The following is a 22,955-nucleotide window of genomic DNA, read 5'->3' as shown; positions in this document are numbered from 1 at the left end:
AGGCTGTAACAATGCTCATTTGCATAACCCCTCCCTGTCATAGTTGACTCAATCCTCATTTGCATACTGAATCACTGTATCATAGAGAACATGCACAGGCTAAGCTGTGCTGGGTTCCTTTTGACTATTTAGGCAATGGATTTGGGTGCCTTGCTATTTGCTCCTGCAGATTTTAAGCTCCTGCATGACCTAATGAGCTGACATTTTTCAGGTAACAATTTTGGTCTGAATTTAGTGTACAGATGACACACGTGTACAATGTTGTTCGTAGTACAATTATAAAAATGTGGTTTTTGCCAGGTATTGACATTTTTTTCTTTCTTCTGACAATTTATCATCTTCAGAAGAGTCTAACACACTACATAATGACTGCATATCTATCTAGTCTGGGACTAGCCTGTTTGCAATATGTTAGTAGAACTTAACTCTGACCTAAGATTTAAAAAAAAAAAAAAAAAAAGACAAGTCAACACTCCATTATTTGGGGTGGGCTGGATTATTTAGAAATTTATTTTTTATTTGAATAAATTAGGATGTAAATGTTTTCAATATGCAGGCAAAAGTAGAAGGGGATGAGATGATTCTTTTTTTGCATCCCCCATAATGGTTAAGCCACATTCTCTCAGTTTATGTATTTTCACTATCATGTCACACCTATCTCAAGAATGTGAAATCCTTCCTAAAAGGATTGTGTTGTCTCCTCAGTTCAGATGTAGTCTTTCCTTTCGTGTAAATATGTTACAATAACAAAACATTATTTCCTTTAAAGTGGTGTCAAAATATACATTAGCTTTTAATTACAAAGCATAACAGCATAATAAAAGCATTCTCCAATTTGTAGCTGTCATTTCTGTCAGAGTGTGGGGGAGTCAGGGCCCTGCACCCCACTCTTCCTGCGATTCACCATGACTCTCAGCCAGCCAGTAAAACGGAAAGTTTAATGTATGATAGGAACACAGTCCCAAACAGAGCTTGTTGGTACAACCAGGACCCCGCATTCAGGTCCTTATGCGGGGCAGGGAGCTTAGACCCCAGCCTTGGGGTTCCCTCCATTTCCCCAGTCCTCTCCCAACTCAAAACCCCCTCCAGCTGTCTCACCCAGCCTCCCCCTGGCTCCTCCTTCAGCCTTTGTCCAGCTTCCCAGCAAAAGGTGTTGCCTCACCCAAACCCCCCTCCTGGCTCAGGTTACATGCTCAGGTATCGTCCCTCCAATGAAGCCATCCCCTGCTATCCCATCCCCAATGCAGACAGTCCCAGTAAAACTCCCCTGCGACATTCCCAGGTCAATCCGCCACACTCCCTGCTCCGTCACAATTTCCAATTGGCTAATACTGTCAAAAGTTTTAAAATGTTTTAAAATGTTTTTAAAATTTTTAATGTTTTAAAAGTTTTTGTGTGTGGTGAACACAGCGGACACCACACCTTTAAGATTGTGTATACGTGCACACGGGCATGCTCACACAGTTGAAATGGAGCAGTTTAATTATAATCTGTTAGTTACAAATTCCACGGTTCAGTGGTTTTTGAAACCGACTATATGAATGTTGACAAATTGTAGAAAACAGAGAAGAATGTTCTCGATTGTCCGTCTTTGCATCTTGTAAAGTTAAGACATTGGATTTTAATTTCTACCTGAAGGCAGAAGCAAAAACAGCCATGTAGCATATTCTAAAGAATTGTTGACAGTGGTAAAACCAGAAAGACAATATCCAAGTCTCAGCAAAGAAGAATATTGCTGCACAATTACCAATCCAAGATGACAGCAGATGTACAGTAAATTAGTCCTAGTTCCCATGGAGGGTATTAAATATTAAAAATAGCCAACAAATCTTTAAGGTGTTGGAAATATAGCAGACGGCTGAATTTGTCATAGCTTTAACAAAGGACATAGCACTTCAGAAAAAAACCTCAGGTTGCCATTTGCCATTGGTGATGTAAGGAAACAAAACTTGGCTGCCATAAGAGCCTGGAAGGTCACTAAACTTATATGGTTACAAACACTGGCAATTCATATCTACTCTCAAAGTGATGGCAGGTTTTAATTCTGTACTAAACTGATGGGATGTGAAAGATACTGAGAACTCTGGTTTACCTTGTGTGTTCCACCCAGGTAATCCTGTTGGTAACAATTGGGCTCTAATGATCTCAAGTTTGAATAGAAACAGTCAGTCTTACTTAAACTAAAGATGAAAGGTGGGGGAACCATACAAAGTTGACACTGATCCATTGTCGAAATCTTTTTTTTTTTTTTTTTTTTTTTACCCACAGGGTTGGAATCATTATTGTAACTGTATGACCAAACAATTGCAGTATGGTTGAAAAGAATTTACTGTGTGCTTCTTTTGTTTGTTTTTTCAGCACTGGTTCACTGAACTTCCTCCTGTCTTAACTTTTGAGCTCTCAAGATTTGAGTTTAATCAGGCTTTGGGAAGGCCAGAGAAGATCCACAACAAATTAGAATTTCCTCCAATTTTATATCTGGACAGGTACGGTATAATGTAGTCATCAGTATCTTAAAGTGTGTTTACAGATTAAATCACACAGAATTGGTTAAACTGCCAGTTTTTCTTACACTGGGTTAAGTCATAGTAATCATAGAACTGGAAGGGACCTCAAGAGGTCATCTAGTCCAGTCCCCTGCACTTGTGCAGGACTAATTATCTAGACCAGTAGTGGGCAACCTGCCGCCCGTCAGGGTAATGCGCTGGCGGGCCGCGAGGCAGTCTGTGTTGACAATCCGCTGGCCGCCACTTCCCGCAGCTCCCATTGGCCGGGAATGGCGAAGCATGGTCACTGGGAGCTGCGGGCGGCCGTGCCTGCGGACAGTCAATGTAAACACTGTCTCACAGCCTGCCAGCGGATTACTGTGATGCCCACCACTGATCTAGACCATTCCTGACAGGTGTTTGTCTAACCTGCTCTTAAAAATCTCCAATGATGGAGATTCCACAGTCTCCCTAGGCAATTTATTCCAGTGCTTAACCACCCTGACAGGGAGTTTTTCCTAATGTCCAACCTAAACCTCCCTTGCTGCAATTTAACTCCATTGTAATGTTACATTGTAAAGAGCATTGCTTAATTGATAATGGTTTGTAATAATCATTTTAGTAGGTTCATGCAACTGACAAAAATTGTAGGTATGTTGCTATTTATATTACTGAAACACACTCCATGCTACAGCTTTTGACCCAGCTTATAACTAGTTACTTAAATGATTAGTCTGAACAGTGTTATTCCATAGTGTTTCAAATACTATTTCCCCAATGTTTAAGATGTGCACATGGAATACGTTACTGCACAGACTGTTAAGCCAGTTAGGAGCACTTGAGGGTTATGTCCACACTGCCGAAAAAAGGGTGCTGTACTAGTTTACAGAGTGCAGGGTGAAATACTGTTAGCTGATGAGGATGTGGTATAAACCAACCATGTTTGTGAGGACAGACCATTTTCATGAGTCACTATGAGTAACTATCAAAAAGCATGTTGAGAAGTAGTTACGATATATTTGTATTTGTTGTGTGGACAGAGTTTTAGAGCTTGGGAATCAGACTTTTCTGAAAGTTTTATAATGCCAAATATGATGCCAAAGATTAGCATAAGCTTGTATTTTGTATAAGTAATTCAAGTCAGAATGAAATTAATTTAAAATATTCTTCTGATTAATAGTGGACAAACAAATGTAAATGTCTTAAGCCTGTTCCACGTTTAATTTAGGTGGATATAGGTTCTGAAGGCTGTGAAAAATACATACTCCTGAATGCTATGGTTAATCCAACTAGACCTCCGGTGAGCACATGGGTAGGTTGATGGAAGAATTGTTCTGTTGACCTAGCTACCTTTGCTCAAAGAGGTAAATTAACTACATTGACGGAAAAAACCCCTTCTGATGATGTAGGAAGTGCCTATGCTACGGTGCTGCAGTAGTGTAGCTGCAATGCTGAAGCTACGCTGTTGTAGGGCCTATGGTGTAGACATGGCCTTATCATTAGTCTCTTCTTTTACATGTGTGTTTTAATGCATCGTAAGTGGACAAAAAATGATTTTAGTGAATCAAACTCAGTTGTTAGTGAATGTGCATGACAGTTAATAGAGTTCAGTGTCACTACTGAAATGCAGAAGGGTGATTCCTTGTCTACCATTTTGTTTTCACAGATACATGCACAAAAACAGAGAAATTACAAGAATTAAACGGGATGAGATCAAGAGACTTAAAGAGTATCTCACAGTGTTACAGCAGAGATTAGAACGGTACTACAGATGATTTTTCCAAACATAAGTGCAAGTGACATTGAATTGTAGGCTGTACAGATCAGAATAATTCATGGTCTTTTATATATAATTAAGTGTTCCGAAGTTCCTCTTAGACCTTTGTTCCATTCCACTTGCAACTTCTGTGGAATGTTTATTTAAGCAAAATAATTAAATGCATGGAATTTATTATGGCAGGTTTATTTTACTTAATTGTAGTCTGCCAAAAATTCCATTTTGTATGAGTGCCATGATATTTATACATTTCTATGGTTAACAGATATTTAAGCTATGGTTCTGGTCCTAAACGATTCCCCCTGGTAGATGTCCTACAATATGCATTGGAGTTTGCATCAAGTAAACCTGTCTGCACTTCTCCAATTGATGATATTGATGCTAGTGCTCCCCCTAGTGGTACTGTAACAACACAGACGATACCAAGGTAAAAATGAGATCTCATTTGTGTGTGTTCTTTGTTTAGCGTTTCTGGTTTTAGGTGTTTTTTTTTTTTAGGCAAATTATGGATCACTTTTAAGGAATGAAGTTTGCCTCCAGTATGAGGAATGACTAGGAGGAGGGAGAGGAGTTGTTTTTTTTAATATTTTTGTCCAATAATAGTAAAAATGAGCCCTCTTAAAAGCCAGAGCTCCTAACTAATATGGGAAGTTCTAGGATTTGCTCCTCCTCCTCATGAATATTTTTCAGTAATAACAAAAATACTCAATATATAGTATTTTTGTAATGTATTTATAAAAACCTATTCTCAAATTTTGTTTTGGTGAAGATTTGTCAATTTTAAACTAAAACCAGAAGCCATATTGCTGTGTATTGTGAATTATCTCTAAGAAAAATTTATCTTAGTGATAGAATTATGTGACCCTATGAGCTCATCTGTTCTGTTAATGTCTGATTCTAGTTATAAAACTTAAACTTTCCTAAAAACTGAATTATTATAGTTTGAGTGACAGTTGCAATTCTAAAATGAATACAAGATTTTATAGGTGTATAAATTATACATCACTGGAAAAATATATTATCAGAATCCATATGCGTGTGTTGAATGGCTCCAAGTGTTGCTTTAATCCAGCAATGATCTGCATTTCTAAATTTCAGTCATATGCTATTTGCTCTTCTTATGCTTCATTACTTAAAATTGCTGTTTGATCATGTTGGTTTAGGTAAGTGTCGGAATACCATGCTGACAGAGGTCAAATTCTGCCCTTATTTCCACCCCATTGAAGTAAATGGATTTGAGAGATTTGCAGATGAGAATCGAACATGGCACTGTGACAATGAATCAGTGCTTTCATACTAACCGATTCATTGGGATAGTAGGTCCCAATCCAGCAAAGCAACTAAAGACTTGCGTAACTTGCGAGTATCCCTGCTGAAGTAAATGGATCAAAAGTTTTCTTTTAAAAAGTGCTGAAGTGCTTTGCTGGTACTGCTCTGATCATCATGAATATAGAAACTTCCTATTAATAAAATAGGTGACAGACTCCAGCAAGGGAACACTGTTTGCCTGAATTACACTACAGAAAGTGCTTTGCTGTTTAAAATTGTGCTGTGTACTGAGATCATTTTGTGAGAAGAGAGTATTGTGACTTTTAGGCCCATATGTTAGAAACATTAAAAACACAAATCAGATTAGCATACCTTCAACTATAAGCGTTCCCTGAGTTCTCCAAATCACAATATACTCCAGTCAATCTCAAATAACCTCATGAGGCATAATCCCAAGTAAATAGATCTGTTTTGCTATGAAGGTTAACTAATTTGGGCTCTGTCATATGTACAAATCTGGAAACTAAGCACAAATTTTTTTAGCCGACGCCGAAATGGGGAGGCATAAGGGCAAAAGTGGTCTATGGGGCTGTGTATAAACTTGGTTGTTTTTTAATTTCCCACCATTGCTACCAAAGGACATAGTAGTAGTTACTCCTGGTGTAATTCTGTGCCAAAAAATTCAAAATTCTGTTCACAACATTTTAAAATTCTACATTATTTTGCATATCTTACTTTTCAAAATAACACAATATAATCACACCAGTTTCAATTATTTTGGTAATTTATTTCAAAGTACCCGTCAGCACATATATCTGTAACAATACACACAACAAAAAAGATTCAGGAAATGTTTTTTGACAAATGGATTCCTTACTAGGCTTATTAATCCAAAACTGAGTAATAATTCATTTAAACTACAATACTGAACCGTATTTCCCACCCCTCTCAAAAGCAATGCAAAGCCTTGGGGAAGTCAGGGGTAACAGAGGAGCTGAGGGAGAGGGAAGTAATGGCTGGGCAGGAGCTTGGAGGGTTATTGGATATGGGTGGGAGAAGTATGGAACAGTTTGGGGGTTTTTTGCATGGGAGGGATTGTTTGGGAGTAGGGGAGCTTCCCCCAGGCAGACACTGGCTGACCCCTAGCTTCTCCCATTCAGTCAGGCACATCTGCCCCGTCCCCACACCTCATCCCCATGTGTCCCTTCAGTCCCATTCAGCCACTCTCTCTCATCCTATACCTATGTGGCCCTCACCCCCCACTGCCGTTCAGCCCCTGCCTCAATGCTATCACCCCACTAGCTCGTGTGCCCCTTCCCCAGTCTGTCGTCCCGTGTCGTTCCCCCCCACCACCACCACTAGCCCTTCTGGTCCCCAGTCTATGTGACCTCCCAGCAACCCTGTGTGCCCTGTTCTCTCCGTCCTCCCATATCTTATGCCTCCTCGCCTGGCCCCATGGGCATGGTGCTGTGAGGAAAGTAGCCTCTGCCCCCTCCCTCTCTGCAGCTGCCTGCTCAGGCCCTGAGCTGGCTGACCTCTCTTCTGGTACCACAGCAGCCCTTGCTGGGAGAAAGGTGTAATTGCAGCGTCTCCCCAGCAGAATGTATTATTCTTTGCGGGGAGGAATCTGCAGGGAACATAGATTCTTCATGTGCGCAGTGGTGCAGAATTCCCCTAGGAGTAAATAGCAGCAGTGTTAACGCAGATGTTTACCCTTGTCACAGGAGCTTGTGCTCACTAGAGCTCCCATTGTTGCTCGCACTGTTGGATTAATACCAGTTTAGCAATGGTGGAAATCCGAAGAAAAAGTCTACTGTGGACAAGGTGTAAGGAAAACCAGTACTTAATTTGTGGACTGTATTGCTTTAACTTGATAACTGTTAGCTTTAAAGTGTTTAAAATTGCTCAGATTAAAAAACAAAAATGATTAGGGATTGGTTGGTTTATATTTCAGCTACAAGTGTCTGTGAAGTCAATTTCTGTATAGCTTGTGTATAGGAAGTTTGAAGTCTCTTGTTTCATATTTTAAATAAATACAGCACAACAGAACAACAGGGGCCTTCATCTTCAGAGATACCAAGCACATCACCTGTCCAAAGATCAGTAATACACAAACCATTCACACAGTCCCGAATTCCTCCAGACCTGCCAATGCATCCAGCACCAAGACACATAACGGAAGAAGAGCTTTCAGTGTTAGAGGGCTGTTTACATCGTTGGAGGACTGAAGTAGAAAATGACACTAGAGGTACTCTGAGAAAGTAGAGACTACAGTTGCTTTTGAAAAGGGTTACTGAAAATGTTTTGCTTCTGGAGGAAGAAAATAAGTGTGTTTGACTTCAATCATTTTTCCTAATTCTTACTGAATTTACATTTGTCTTCAACAGACAGATGAAGGAAAAACATCTATTATTAACAAAAATATCAGTCTGTCTCAGATGGTAAAGCATTGACGTCTAGCCCCAAACCTTGCCTTTTCACATTGGAATTGGGCTTGTACCCTATGCAGGCTTTGCTGTGCTGTGTGATATGGAGGGGTGGGAGGGGAAGAGAAGTGGTACTTGCACTGGTAGATTTTTCCATCATTGTCCTGTAGCTGTCAGTGTGACAGGCAGTTTAAAGAGTTATGCCAGCTTGTGACTGGGCCTTTTGTGGGTGCACAACCTGGGACATCTCTTGGGACTCTTTTGGGAGAGCGCAGTGAGCTTCTTTGCAAAAGCTACTTACAGTTGCAGGGCCTTTGTTTGGGAGAGTGCATGGATTGCTCCCTTGGTGTGGGGCACAAGGAAGGGCACTAACTGTTCAAACAAGGGCAGGAACAAAGTAAAGCCACTTTCTTGCCCATAGAGAGCACCTGGTATCTTATGAGGAGCAGGCTGCATTGTCCCTGGGATTGTGGCATTTGTATTCAGTTCTGAGAAACCAGTGTCTGGCATGTGAGTGGTTAACATTAATTTTTAAATAAGATTAGAACTATTTATCCTTATTTGAGCCTTGGAAAAAGTGAAGATGTAGCATATTGTAGAAGCATATAGATAACTCATAGTGGTGGCATAGAAGGATCTGACTTTTTTCTTATTCCCTTAGACTTGCAGGAAAGCATATCTAGAATACATCGGACAATTGAATTGATGTACTCTGACAAATCAATGGTCCAGGTCAGTAAAATGTCCACATGAGATCATAAGAAAAAATAGATCATTTTAATCTTTTTAATGAAAGATGTTTCTTTAAGTCAGTTTTTTTTAAAAAAAAAAAAAAAAGCAGTGTATAATGTGTTGAGGTCCTTAATCAGAAGATCAGAGAGTTTTGTAGACCCTAAATACACACCACTAAGTCAAAGAATAATTCTGTAATACCTATTTTACAGAGAAGTCAGGTGTTAGAAATGAAGTGACTTAACCAATGTTGTGATACAAATGTGTGGCAAAACCCAGAATACCTGATTCTATGCAGCTGTGTTGACTGTAATTTTAGCATTGCATAATAGAAGCCTTAGGCTGTTGAGTGAGGTACTTCCAATTAAGATAAGAGACCATTTTAAAAAGAGGAAAAAATATTTGAATAAAAATACAGGAAACCTATTTCCTATATGTTTATATTTCATCTTCATTTCTTATTCATTTTACTTTGAAAGTTCTACAATATGACTCAGAATTTCACCTCTATTTAACACTTGATTAAACACCCCTTAACTACAGGTATTTGGAACTACCTATATAAATCCATATTAAGCAAGAGTTATTTTAATTCTATCCTGATTAAGCATCAGTCAGTCTTTTTACTATCATGCTAAACCATTTTCTTGGGGGACAAAGCTTGTTAAGTGATATATTTTGTACTGTGATCAGCAATATTAAGCCATCATAATATATAGTAGTGGCTCCTTCAGTAGTCTTGTATCCAATTAATCCTCTTTCCATGTGTGTGTTTTTTGGGTTTTTTATGTGTGGTTTTTAACTATTAACATTGGTACCTATTTGTTGGTATGGCAAATTACAGACATAAGACCATGCTTCCAGGCTCCAAAGAGCTTACAGGCAAAATTCAAGGTAAATGTACCAAAGTTAGGAAAGGAAAAGGAGGGATGAGGTCTACAACTGAAGAATTATCTGTCCATCATTTCTTTTGTCGCAACAAGGAAGAGATGAAAATTTATTTGATCCAGTTTACGAGAAGGGCCTATAGGTGATGTGGGAGTGCTTCATGAGCATCCTTCTGCTAGTCTTATGGAAGCCCTCTTGTGGTGTTTGGTGGAGGGCAGCCACCAAGGTGCAGAAGGGATTGTGACAAAGTTCCTCCTCTGCCTTGGTGGGTCCTGCGCTTTTTGGCAGATTTGCTCACCTCAGAGGTTCACAGCAGCTCTCAGTTTGGCTGCTCTGCTAGAGGCTCAAACCTGCTGTTCATTAAGCTAACCTCATCCCTGGCCAGCATGGGGGAAACGGAGAACAATCTCCTCAGTCTCTGTTGTCCCACCTAGTGGGTCAGGGACAGTCCGGATCCAGATTAGACCTTCCCTTCTGGTGTTGCTCACAGATGAGGTCAACTCCTCCTGTGTCCAATCAGGAGTTGGGAGGATGGGGGGAAGCCGGGCCTGCCCTCTGCACCGGGTTCCAGCCCAGGGCCCTGTGGATAGCAGCTGTCTACAATGTCTCCTGTATCAGCTGCATGACAGCTACAACTCCCTCGGCTATTTCCCCATGGCTTCTCCCTAGCACCGTCTTTATCCTCACCACAGGATCTTCCTCGTGAAGCCTGATCACGTTTGTACTCCTCAGTCCTCCAGCAGCATGCCTCCTCAGTCCCTGCCCCTTGCATGCCCTCCACTAACTGATGGGAGGTCCCTTTTAAACCAGTCCTGATTAGTCTGCTTGCTATAATGCATTCTAGTATGTTCTTAATTGGCTCCAAATGTCTTAAGTAGCTTGCCTTAATTGGTTCTAGCAGGTTCCTGATTGCTCTAATGCAGCCCCTGCTCTGGTCAGTCAGGGAACAGCAACCTGCTTCTCCAGTGGCCAGTAGATTGGCCCTTGACTCCTCTCCTACAGCCCTCTGGCCTGGAGGGAGGCAGGAGGCTGCTTCTTCAGCTGCTGCTAGGCCTTGGGCTCTCACTGCTGCTGCTCCAGCTACTCCCCTAGCTGGCCAGACAACCCTCCACTTCTCTGCTGCCAGGCTGCTGAACCGCGCGCACACACACCCCGATCCCAGTTGTTGCTGCTCCTGCTGCAGCCCTTGCGAGGGGCCTGCTGGCCCGCTCCCCAGAGGAGGGGAGTGAGGGGCCCCAGCTGTTGCTACTGCTGCTGTGGACACCACCACCACCTGCGAGGGGTCCTTCCTGCCTGGCCACCAGACTCACTGCTGGAGCCTTGAGGAGGAAGAAGAGGACCATCTGCTGCTGGGGGAGTGCGCAGAGACTCTGCAGACCACTGTGGAGGGGGCCTTCAAGGACTGAGTAATTTTCAAACTCTGCTCTTGTGGTGGGGGTCTTGACTGTGTTTGTGGGATCACGCGGGGGTGTGGCGTGGAGCCTGCCCCCTTGTCCATCTATGTCTCCCCCCCGCCCTCACCACCATCGCTGTCCCCTCCACCACCCCCACTGGCCGCTTACCATCTGCCTCAGCTCCTGCCTCTAGGACTCAGCTGCTTACCTGGCTTGCTGTGCCCTTTTGCCACCATTTGGGCCTGAAGCAGCAGCCAGCATAAACAGACTTTCTTTTGCAAGCACAAGTGGGCGCACATGCCTCCGCCTCTCCCCCCCCCCCCCACCACCCTGGACTGACATCCTACCCACCCCCGCAGCTGTCTCCCCCTCTCACCTCACAGCCCTTTGCCCCAGCCCCTCAGCTTGTTTGTTTGCCTTTTCCCTCTGCAGTTTTGCTTGTTTGTTTGCCCCGCCCCAGCCGCTAAAGCTAGCCCCTTAGTTTCCCTGTCCTACCCCCAGCCTGGTTGCTCCCTGCCCTGCACCGTGGTTCCTCTGCCCTGACTGGCCCTTTGCTCTGTGCACCCATGCCCCCTCCCGTGCGCTTGTGCCCCTCCCTTGTTTCAGTTTGAACCCCTGTCTCACTGCACTCCTCCCAGTGCTATTATAGCCCCCCATCCCCTAGTGCAGCTATAGGAGCCCGAATCCCATCCTGATGTCAGCCTGCTGCCACTCAGCTTGCTGCCGGTCTGGGGTTCCGTCCGCCGGCTCCTGCCAGCCAGGGTCCCAGCTGCCAGCCCCGCTCACCCCACTGCTGGTCTGGGATCCCGGCCCTACCCACGTAGAGTGGGTACCTACCTTCTCCCTGGTTCTAGCCCATTCTCATCCTCTCTCTCTGCACTGAGCTGTGGGTGGGAGTGCGCTGAGCACAGGGCTGGGGGTGAAGGAGCAGGCTGGGGTTGGGGTTTAGGGTCTGGCCAGGAGCTAGAATGAGGGAGGGGGCTCAGGGTTGGGGCAGGAGGTTTGGGTGTGGAGTGCTTACCTGGGCAGCTCCCATTTGGTGTGAGGGGTGCAGGAGCTCCTGTTTGGTGCTCAGGGTGGGGGTGAGAATGTGGGGGGTGCGGGAGGCTGGGTATGTGTGGGGGGTGCAGGAGTCAGGGAATGGGGTGTGGGGGGTGCTTGAGTAAAGGCTGGGGTTGTGGGGGGTTCAGGGAGCAGGGCAGGAGACTGGGGGGGTGAGGGGTGCCGGGATCAGGGCAGAGGGCTGGGGGGGAGTGTGTATGTGAGGACGGTGCAGGAGTCAGGGCAGAGCGCTGGGGGCATGTGAAGGGGGGGTGCTGGAGTCTGGGTATGGGGTATGGGGGGTGCTGAAGTCAAGGCTGGGGTTGGGGGGGGTGCAGGGATCAGGGCAGAGGGTTGGGGCTGTATGGGGGGTACAGGGGTCAGGGCAGAGGGGGTGTGTGAGGGGGTGCAGGAGTCAAGGTAGAGGGCTGGGTGTGTGTGAGGGAGTGCAGGAGTCGGCATGGGGGGCTGGGTGTGTGTGAGGGGGTGCAGGAGTCAGGGCAGAGGGCTGGGAGGGGGTCAGGGCAGAGGGCTGGGGGTGTGAGTGTGGGCTAGAGTTGTGGGGGTGCTCCCAGCCCCCTGCCCAGAGCAGCTTATGGCAGGGGGTTGGAGGGGATATGCCCTGATTCCACCCCGTCCCCAAGGCCCCGACTCCGCCTCCTCCCCGGGGCAGCGAGTGCGCTGCAGCTCCGCTTCTCCCCCTCCCTTGCAAGGGCCATCAGCTGATCAGCGGCAGGGGGAGAGAGGAGGAGGGGCAGGCACCCAGCATGGTGGGGAAAGGGGGGACCTTGCCTGCCCTGCAGCAGCCAGCAGGACCAAGCTTCTTCACCCTACATGTGCGGTGGGGTGGGGGGCGGAGAAGAGCGGGCCGGGGCTGGCAGGATTTTTAATGGCATGCTGCTGCCTGCCAGGGTCCCGGCCTGGGTTCAGCAGTGGGCTGAGCGGGGGCCCGCAGCTGGGACCCGGCAGGCAGCAGCATGCCATTAAAAATCGGTTTGTGTGCAGTCTTTGGCATGCGTGCCATAGGTTGCCGACCCCTGCTTTAAGGGAACTGTGTTATTGAGTAACCAGTGAGGTATAATAGAAGTTAATTTGGGCTGGCTTGGTAAATCTAAATATTGGAATATCCACCAGCTTTGGGGATTGCCCCATTCTTTGCAGTTCACCCTAACTGAGTGACCTCTGGGCCTCCGGTCACAACATTGTTATGTATAAAGGGAGTCACGTAAGAGAGCTTGGGCAGGGCAATAGTGCAAGAGCTTCTGTTTTCAAGAAGCCGCGCTGAGTAGAAGAATACCCGCTTGACAGAGGCAGCTTGCTGGTATAATGCTTCTAAAAATATGAGGAGGAAAAAAATAAAAGGCCCCCTATTAACAGGGGGGCCTAATTTAAGCATTCTTCTAATTTTAAAAAATATGGAGTGGCATTCATATTAGCAAGATGCCCTATTGATAGGAGAAAGCAAACCATCATAGACATAAAATGTGAGTCAGCCCGTATGTGGAATGTGACATGGGAAGAAAACCAGTTCCTTATAGTGCATTATACTGAATGTATCATTAATTTAATATCTTCTTAGGTATTAGCTAATAGCTAATTAGAGTTAGGGAAGTGCTAGATAAATAACTTAACAGAGCCTAGGGAAATTCAAGGATGTGTATCTGAGATAGACGCATTAAAAAATGTGTTCCTCAAGTGAGTTTTCCTAATATACCGTATAGTTTTGAGAGGGTACCCTAGAACGGACACACCACTTACTCTGTACTACTTAAGTAATTTTTGCTTTCTCCTCCACACTGGTACTTGTGGAATTGCTGATTGATGTTTTCCCTGTTTGTTTACTTTAGTAAAACATAGCAAATCAACTGTGTTCCTTCCAATAAGAGCTATTCAATCAACTTACATTTTTCCTAGAGGTACATTAAAGCTTTAGTACAGTGTTTGTAATAAATATTGGCAGCTCAGTGCTGATATTCAGACTTTCCAGCAGACCTACCTAGATAGTGTCCCTTAAAGTTCCTCCTCACAGGCAGGATTTGTTAAGGTCTACGATATAACAAAGAGGATACATGCTGCAGGTCATCTAGCAGTAACATTTGGTAATTTGAAGGCTCACTGCTAAGTGCAACTATTAATTTTTTGGGACTGTAAGTTAGTTAGCAGTAAAGGCACCTAAGCTCTCTAAGAAGGTCTTCAGATGTCCAAACGCAATTCCAAATAAACTGTGGTTTGTTGACTTCTGTGTGACATGAAGAAACACCTACCTGGTCATTCACTTCTAGATGGCTACAATTTATTAGCCAACAAGCATTACATTGGAGCAAGGAGGATAATTTGGTGAAAAAGAGTAAAAAGGTTCTTATAGTCAAGACCCAGCCAATATATTGGGGCTCAGGTGTCATTTTATTTCCTTGAAAATATGTAATTCCATATCCAAGGAAGATGAAGATGCCACATTGATTTGTTGGTACCTGATGTGCCACTATACCCATTGCTTAATCTAAAGCAGCGGTGTGTGCATCAAAGGTTTAAAATGATAACTTGAGGTTCTGGAGGCTGCACAGATAGATACCCAACCAGCTTAGTATCATATTCTGGGAGTAGGGGTTGCCCCACAACACTGCTGTTCTTCGGAGTTGTCCTGACACAGTGAGGAGGAGGCTGATCTTTATAGTTGATTCAGCTGTCAACTTTTGAGTCTGGGCTATGGGAGTATAAAGGCATTTTGTTTTTCTTTTGTAGACTGCTTATGTGAGGGTACTTTTATAATAATCTTTTATTATTAATAGTGAGTTTCCAGTTGCTACAATCATTCCTTTTTAGGTTATAGTTCGAGGTTTGAGAGATTTCTGGATTCCATAAAACCAATTTCCTTGGAAGGATGGAACTGTGGTATTTGTTTTCTGTTTTGATAACCAGTGAACGTTGTAATATATACTCTGACTATATAAAAAACAAGACTTCTGAAACATTACATTAAAGCTAAAAATCGTATGGGGAAACTGCAGTGGTCTATAAAGCCCTAGCAAAATGATCTTGTGACATTTATAGCTTAAATTCCTTTCTTGCCTTACCACCTTGACCAGGAAAGCCAAATAAATGGATTTATCAAAAGTTAATTGACATTTCTTCAAACTATATGAATACATGCCTTGTGAAACTAGAAATCTAAGTTTGTAATGGTCCTTTATTCCTATGGGAGTTCATTCCTCAGTGTTGGACTGTCCCCTGAGAAAGTTGCTGCACAGGTGAACTTTATCTTTACTGTAGAAAGCTGCCTTGTCTAAGTGGAGTTGTCAGTCATGCTCTTCATCCTGGCGCTTTAGGTGATCTTTTAGATATCGTTGTCCCAGGCCATTGAGTGTCTTGAAGGTAGGGACTAAGACCTTGGACTTTTGGCATAATATTCTTTATGGGATGGCCGTGTAGAGAGTGGAAGAGAGGTTTCATGGGCTCATGGTAGTCATGTTGCCGAGCAGACATATTGCAATATTCTGTGCTTGACAGTTTCGTAAAGGGTGATGTCTTCATTGCTCAGATGGGTTACGTTGCTGTAGTCCAGATAGGAGATGCATAACTGAGGCCAGGTCATTGGGCTCCAGATTGGGATTAAGTTTTCTAGACAGGCAGAGATAGTAGAAAGCATTACTTGTAGACACTGCTATATGAGAGTTTACTGTCAGTGAGAGTGCTCCTGGATCTCTTAAACTAGAATCTGAATTGAATTGACCGTGTGTGCATGTGCGTACGCATCTTCAACCACAGGAGACTGCAACATGGATGCAAACTTCAAAATGCTTTCCTCTTTCCACCACCATAATCTCTGTCTTGCTTGGGTTCGACCTCAATTGTCTGTTGTTCACCCATTAGCTGATCTTGTCCAAGGCCTGGACTATTGTGGTGCTAATAGTGTGGTAATGTGGGATTCAGGAAAGGTAGAGCTGTGTATCTGAATTTTCTGGTACTTGAGTCTGTCGTCTTACCAGTTCACTTAATGGCTACATATATATGTTGAATGGGATAGTAGAGAGAAGATTTCTCCAATTGGGCACCCAAAATCTCTAGTCATATCTGAAAATCTCGGTCATTCATGCTTTTTCAATTATCAGGATTACTCCATTCCATTCTCCTTCATTATTTCTTCCACTACGTCAGTGTTTTTATGCTGCTTTGTTAGCTCAGTTTGATGCAGGAAGGAAACAAGAGGGTGATAGGGGGGTGGGTACACAATTTTGAAAGTTTCCCTTCCTGGGGATGCCTCTCTTGTTACACACATTGGTAGTTACCACATGAAAGTTTAATGCTAATTACATACTTTGTGTGTTGCTGTGTACCATTAATCGCTTCTTGATATAATGGTTTATTGTGAGATACAGCTACTGGTACAGAATTCAGTTGTTAGCACTATACATCTCTCTCTTCATGGAAGGCTGCAATTAACATTCCTTGATCAGACTAAACAGTTCTGGCAGCTAGTTTGGCAGCAATAAAGAGGGATTGAAGTTAACCCAATTAGCACAATTTTATTTAAAACTCAATTAAAACCTCAGTCCCAATGGGTTGTACTGTGCTATGCTTGTGGTGGGGAATGTCATCAGAAAGGCGTACAGAGGCTCCCCCCCCCCCCCCCCCAGCCCCATTAGTCTTTCTAATTAATCTGCATACCCATATTCCTTTTAAAAAATGCTACCAAACCAGTTTGGTAACTCAGCTGTATTTGAACAATGTTACCCACCCAGGACACTCATTTCACAGGACTGCCAAGATTCTTTCAGCTGGGGTTGCCAGCACTAAGGAGCTTTACAGAGGGCAATGTTCCTGTCTCAGGGACAGATGCAACCTTTGCTCCTCTTCCACTTTTCCTGCTGGCTAGTTGTGAAGCAGCCTTACAGTTTCAGGGAGTTTGCATAGCCTCGTAGCTCAAAGAAACTGATATACAGTAGAACTTTGGGAATGGAGGTTATTTGTAACTCTGAAATGTTCATAACTGAACAGAAACATTACGGTTGTTTTTTCAAAAGTTTACAACTGAACGATGATTTAATACAGCTTTGAAACTTTACTCTGAAGAAGAAAAATGCTACTTTTAACCATCTTAATTTAAATGAAACAAGCACAGAAAGTTTCCTTACCTTCTCAAATCTTCTTTTAATCTTGTCAAATCTTTCCCTTTATTTTTTTTTAGTAGTTTACATTTAACACAGTAGTGTACTGTATTTGTGTTGGGGTTGTTTTGTTTTTGTTTTTTTCGTCTCTTCTGCTGTCTGTGTACTTCCAGTTCCAAATGAGGTGCGTGGTTGACTGTTCAGTTCGTAACTCTGCTGTTCATAACTCTGAGGTCTACTGTTTTGAGAATGGTAGGCCGGAATATTAGGGGCAAGTAAAAACCCTGTAATTACTTCAGGGAACATTCCAATATCCCTAATCATTGTCATAAGTGATCTTATTTTTTTATCATGACGATAACACAAATATTAAACTTGAAGTCTACTGCTGCAATAGTATAGCTTTCAAGATGTGTGCAACAAGAATCCAGCAGACATTCTCCTACACAGATCTTCACTCTAGGCTTTAGTTCTTTATAGTAATAAACCTGAAAGATAGCTTAAATTTTTAATATCAGACTGGCTTATTAGCACTCAAGATTGCTGTATGAATAGCATTGGGATCTCTTCCTCTTCATTTTGTTTTTCTTATATTGCTTGCCTTAGATTAAAAAGCCACTCATTAACATCTTCAGTCCTTCTAAAAATCTCTTTTGTATTAAGGATAATAGTAATATTTAATGCTATTTTTATGGAATTGATATTTTTTCCCTTGAACTTTTTTAAAGAAAAACACCTTTACCATTTTTAAAGGTCTTTTAAGGTAGAGTGGATCATTCTTCCTTCTCTACTCTTATAGTTTGTAACACTTCTCATCTCTACTGCAAAAAGTCTTCAAATTCTGTCATAGGTGTTGCCAGAAGATGGTCACTAGCTAGCATCCTATGTCCCTAATGTGTTTAGAGTCTTATTGCTAACTTATTTGATCCTTGTATTCTACTGATCTAGAAAACCAAGGCAGATTTCTTGGAGAACCCCTCTTGGCCTTACTCACAGGTTTTTTGGTTATTTACAGCCACTGTAGGCAAGGTAGACTGTGTAGTCCAATAAGGCATCACTGTGAACAGAGGTTAATGTGTGTTGATGACTGGTAAAAACTTAGACTTGTCTCCACATCTGCAGCAAATCTTTGTATCAATATTTTCATTGATTAGGAGCTAAAGTTCATGCTCTTAGACACTGAGGAAAGTGCAAGGACGTATACTTGTTGGCATGGTCTGGCCTAGACATAGATATGAAGTCCCTCTTCTGTTATCTCAAAATGAGGGGAGGACCCTCCACCTGGCCATGCTTCTCTCTATCTAGCAGTTTCTTCACTGACTGAACATAATAAGAATGCAGCTGTTTTCTTGTATGCTTCTAATTATTATAGGTCTCTTGGTACTCTCAAGATGTACTCTTTTAAAATGTAAGTGTTCAACTTTATGATGTACATGGAAATGAAGTGACTGAATTATCACTGATTTTATTAAACCACCAATATATTACTGTTAATTTACATGGGCCTTTGCAAACTTAGGTATAATGCATTCCTTGTCCCAAAGAGTTAACAAGTCCAAGTAAAGCAAGACAGACACACTGGAGGGAAAGACATGAGATAAGTTAATGATATGCAGAATGTAGGAATGATAAGAAGGGAGGAGGGATTGCTTGAAGAGTTGGACGCTAAATGAGGGGGGAGAGGGTGAGCACCTGACATACAATAACAGGAAGTCAGTTCTGTGCATCGAAGGCTGGAGCAGAAGAGTAAGATCACAGGGTTGGGATGAATCCAGGAAGCGAAAGCATGTGGAGGGTGGGGTGGGAAAATAAAAACAGATGTGCAGACTGCCAAGATGATGACTTTCCTTTTTTCTTTTCTTTACTGTTTTGTGTTAATTGGGAGATGGTAGAATCCAGTGAAAACTTTAAGTGATTTTATGTATTTTGCCAGATGTTTTAGTATAGGTTGACTGTATATTTTACCTGGCTGTTTTTTCTTCTAATTTTATTGTTTTGTTCTGTTATAAGACGCTTAGATGCCTATCAACAAATGGCTTATTAATGTATTAAATAGGGTATCTTCTCTGTGTCAACCATTTGAGTACTAAAATTGGCCATCTTTGACGGGCAGATGACCTCTGTTCTCTTAATTATTTACTCAGATGACAATAACTGGTGCATTGAGTGCACCAATTATTATATGAGGAAACCATTCATTTATGTAGTTTGTTAGTGATGCAGTCAACATGATCAGACAATTAGAACCTAAACTCAGTATATTGTTTGACTTATTATTTGTCTCTGCTGCAGCACGCTTGTATTTATGCTTTGGAAAGACTTGGTTAAACCGGGAAACATGTGACTCAGCTGCTAGATGGGTTTTTTTTTTACCGTTAAGCTTTTTAACAATATGTAATCTAGAGTTTGAAGTTTGCTACTTTCAGATTTGAGAAAAGGAAGGTTGAATTCATAGTTTGTGGCTGATTGCTTGAAGTTCCAGACATGGTACTTGAACTTGGCAGTGGTAGAAGAATCGTGATGTTTGCATGATGAGTTGTAGTCACTCTGGGATGGAGCTGATCTAAACGGTCTGTGTGTCTGTACTGTACACTGGAGAATGAAAAAGAACATGCTCTGAGGAAGACATCTATTGTCTTTAGTCGATTGCTTTTGAAAAGTTTGTAGTGACGATCTGAGTGGTGCTTGACCCAGGTAAATTGTCAGTTAGGAAAATAAAGCTGTAGTCTCCTTGTAACCCATGTTACTTTGTCTGATTTTTCAAGTGTCCAGATCAGTATTCCGAGCACAGCTCGCTACTCTCCCACATCTGGAATCCATATAGAGGCCATCACTTGCAGAGGAGGTGGTTACTTACTGTAACTGGAGGTTCTTCTAGATGTGTGGTCCCTATTTAGATTCCAGTACCTGCCCTCCATCCCCTTACTGGTAAGTGGGACTGGCATTAATACACAAGACTTGGATGCACCACACAGCCAACGCGTGATGTACAACCGACGCTACTATGAACAGTTCTGGCACCAGTGCTTGGCACGCATGCACACGCACATCTGGAATCCAAATAGGGATCCCACATCTTGAAGAATCTCCAGTTATAGTAAGTAACCTCCTCCTACTGCAATGGCAACAACATTTAAATTATGCTTTCTTTCTGTTAGGTTCCTTATCGGTTACATGCTGTACTCGTTCACGAAGGCCAAGCTAACGCAGGACACTACTGGGCATACATTTATGACCACCACCAGAGGAGATGGATGAAATATAATGACATTTCTGTGACAAAGTCAACTTGGGAGGAGTTGGAACGTGACTCTTTTGGTGGTTACAGGAATGCCAGTGCATACTGTTTAATGTATATCAATGATAAGGAACAATTCTTGATACAAGGTAATGTCTGGGGCATATTTTCAGCATGAAATACAGTATGTGGAAGTTGTGCTCAAGGTGTTGACTTCCTGAGTGATTCTGTTGCTTTATTGAATATCTGAACTATGGCTAATTAAATTTCAAGCTTTTAAATTCTGCTATAATTATAACTTGTATATAATACTTTATTTACATGTGAAGTAATAGTCATATGATTATTTTAATTCCTATTGTTGACTAAAATGTTACATATGCATTTTTGTTGAATACAAAGAAAACTAAGCAACCTCCCCCCCAAAAATCCCCATGTTCCTGTGGAGTTCAGCACAAATGCAACAATGATATCCTGCTTTTATACGATTTTACAAGTGAACATTGCTTAATTGTAGATCAGCTAAAGAATATTGTAGGTGTTTAGATAAAGCGCTGTCCAAGTTATAGCCCTAAAGATGGGGTTGCTATGTGGAGTGATGTCGGAATCTTTAGTGTTTAAAGAAATGAGTAGAAAGTGAAATGTTTAATTCTGCTCATAGGTATCAATGTTTATAGTTTTCTAGAGGGCAAAAAATACTGCCCATCTTTTGAGTAGTAAGTATGATAAGGTCACAGTACGAAGTGCTTCCACATTATTAAAATAGCAAAATAAAATGTTTACCAAATGAAGACATCATGGTAAGGGCATACTTTATCACAACACCAGAGAGTAAAACCAAAAAAGTTAAACGTTAAAAGCTGTAGAATAGGTCACTTTTACATGTTCTCAGGAATATTTTTCTTGCCTTCAGCCACTTAATATACTTTTTTATGGAGTGTAAAAACAAAAACAAAAAAAACCTGAGACTTGTAGCAAATTATCAAAATGAGCACTTCATAGCTAACTTACATTTTGAGTTCTTCCTTGTGAAAATCAAAACAAAGGAACACAGCAGGAACCTGTTTATTTGACCCTGCCTTAACCGGCTCTCTGCATTTACTGAACAACCAAGACTCCAGGGCCAGAAACAACCGTTAGATGGCACTGCAGCATTGCATTTTCCAGTTAATCTGTAGTTTTGATTATCTCTTCTGGCCCCAGTTGGCCAGTCCCAATTAGACCGGCTAAAACTTATGTAGTTTGAAATTTCTCTCTTCAGATAACACTTCTTGGGAACACATCCCTTGTTGCATTAAATCATGTCCAACCAGAAAGCAATGACTAGGGAGTATATGCATATACTTCCACAGGAATACAAATGTTCACTGCAAAGGTACATGACAGAAAGCAGTCCCACTGCTCGCTGTTCTTGTCTGGTCATGATAGACAAGTATATATTATGAATACATTGTGGTGATGGACCATGTGTTCCTCAATCCTATTTTTTATAACTAGTTTGTAGTTTAAATCGTAGTTCAAAAATGTTTTAGAAGAAAATATATATTCTCCTCCGCTGTCCCCTCTTGTGGCCACAGATGGTGTAGACTGACTGTTCAGTGGAGATTGGCTGTTCATCTGACAGGACAGACAGGAGAGTTTCTTATGCCTATAGTGCTATGGCACTTGGGGCCTTCACTGTTCTCTCCACACCCAGACATGAGCGAATTGGTCCCAGAAATCAAAGGACTACTTGTTACAGGTTACATGGATCTTCAAAACCTCACTGTGTAGAATGAGAATACCATGAAGAACTTGGATTTTTGGTTACAACTTAGTGACAAGTTTCTAAGCCTTAAAAATGTAAAGCAATATAAATCTATCTTCATAAGGTAAAAAGTTAGAAATTTCACTTATTTTTAAATGAGAACTAAGATTAGCCTCAACATTTCTAGATCCCCAGATTCATAAGGGGCCTCTCGCCACAGTCTTCATTGGCCCCAACTTGTGGCTCTGCCAGTCTAAAAGTTCTAAGTCTAACTAAGACCAAGTGGAATGGAAAGCAATTGGTCCCTTACGTAATTTTGCTGTGAACGTTTTGATTCATAGGCTGCACACAGCCCCAGAGGTTTGGCTTTCTAGGTGGTAATGAGCTTATGGTGCCTAAGTGCAAGACTTAAATTGCAGAAGCAATATGCTTCATGAACTCCACCTCCAGGTGAGTAAGCTTCCTACATATGACAAATGATAAACTGAGAAGCATGCATAAATGTGGGACAACTTGTCTAATTTCGCTGGTATATTGTGTGCTTTCAAGAATGCTCATTCTGAATGCCTTTCATCCACGTGTATCCCTGTCGCCTTTCATTATTCTGTGAAACATATAAACTATGTGGTTTTACAGAAGAATTTAATAAGGAAACGGGTCAGATGCTGCTTGGAATGGATACGTTGCCTCCTGATTTAAAGGACTATGTCAAGGAAGACAATAAGCGGTTTGAAAAGGAACTAGAAGAATGGGATGCAGAACTTTCTCAGAAAGTACAACAGGAAAAGTTGTTAGCATCTCAGACACCCAGGATGCCAGCACCCTCCTCTGCTCCAGGTTGGTCTGCATACA

At 42.3% G+C, this 22,955-nt stretch overlaps 1 protein-coding gene across 7 annotated transcripts in view; it reads left to right on the top strand.

Moving 5' to 3' along the window:
- The window catches only part of USP25 (ubiquitin specific peptidase 25), a 146,829-nt gene that overhangs the window by 95,570 nt on the left and 28,304 nt on the right, over positions 1–22,955 (top strand). For all 7 annotated transcript variants that reach the window (XM_073303641.1, XM_073303658.1, XM_073303650.1 and 4 more), the window contains 7 exons: positions 2,359–2,486; positions 4,153–4,248; positions 4,529–4,690; positions 7,572–7,780; positions 8,620–8,690; positions 20,277–20,505; positions 22,740–22,940. In XM_073303641.1, coding sequence (XP_073159742.1) covers positions 2,359–2,486; positions 4,153–4,248; positions 4,529–4,690; positions 7,572–7,780; positions 8,620–8,690; positions 20,277–20,505; positions 22,740–22,940 — 1,096 coding nt within the window. The remainder of the gene's footprint in view (positions 1–2,358; positions 2,487–4,152; positions 4,249–4,528; positions 4,691–7,571; positions 7,781–8,619; positions 8,691–20,276; positions 20,506–22,739; positions 22,941–22,955) is intronic.

Source organism: Lepidochelys kempii, chromosome 1 (assembly GCF_965140265.1).
Source record: "Lepidochelys kempii isolate rLepKem1 chromosome 1, rLepKem1.hap2, whole genome shotgun sequence".
In the NCBI taxonomy this organism is placed as follows: domain Eukaryota; kingdom Metazoa; phylum Chordata; order Testudines; family Cheloniidae; genus Lepidochelys; species Lepidochelys kempii.
Note: the sequence above shows the minus strand (reverse complement) of the source record. Positions and strands in the feature narration are given on the sequence as shown.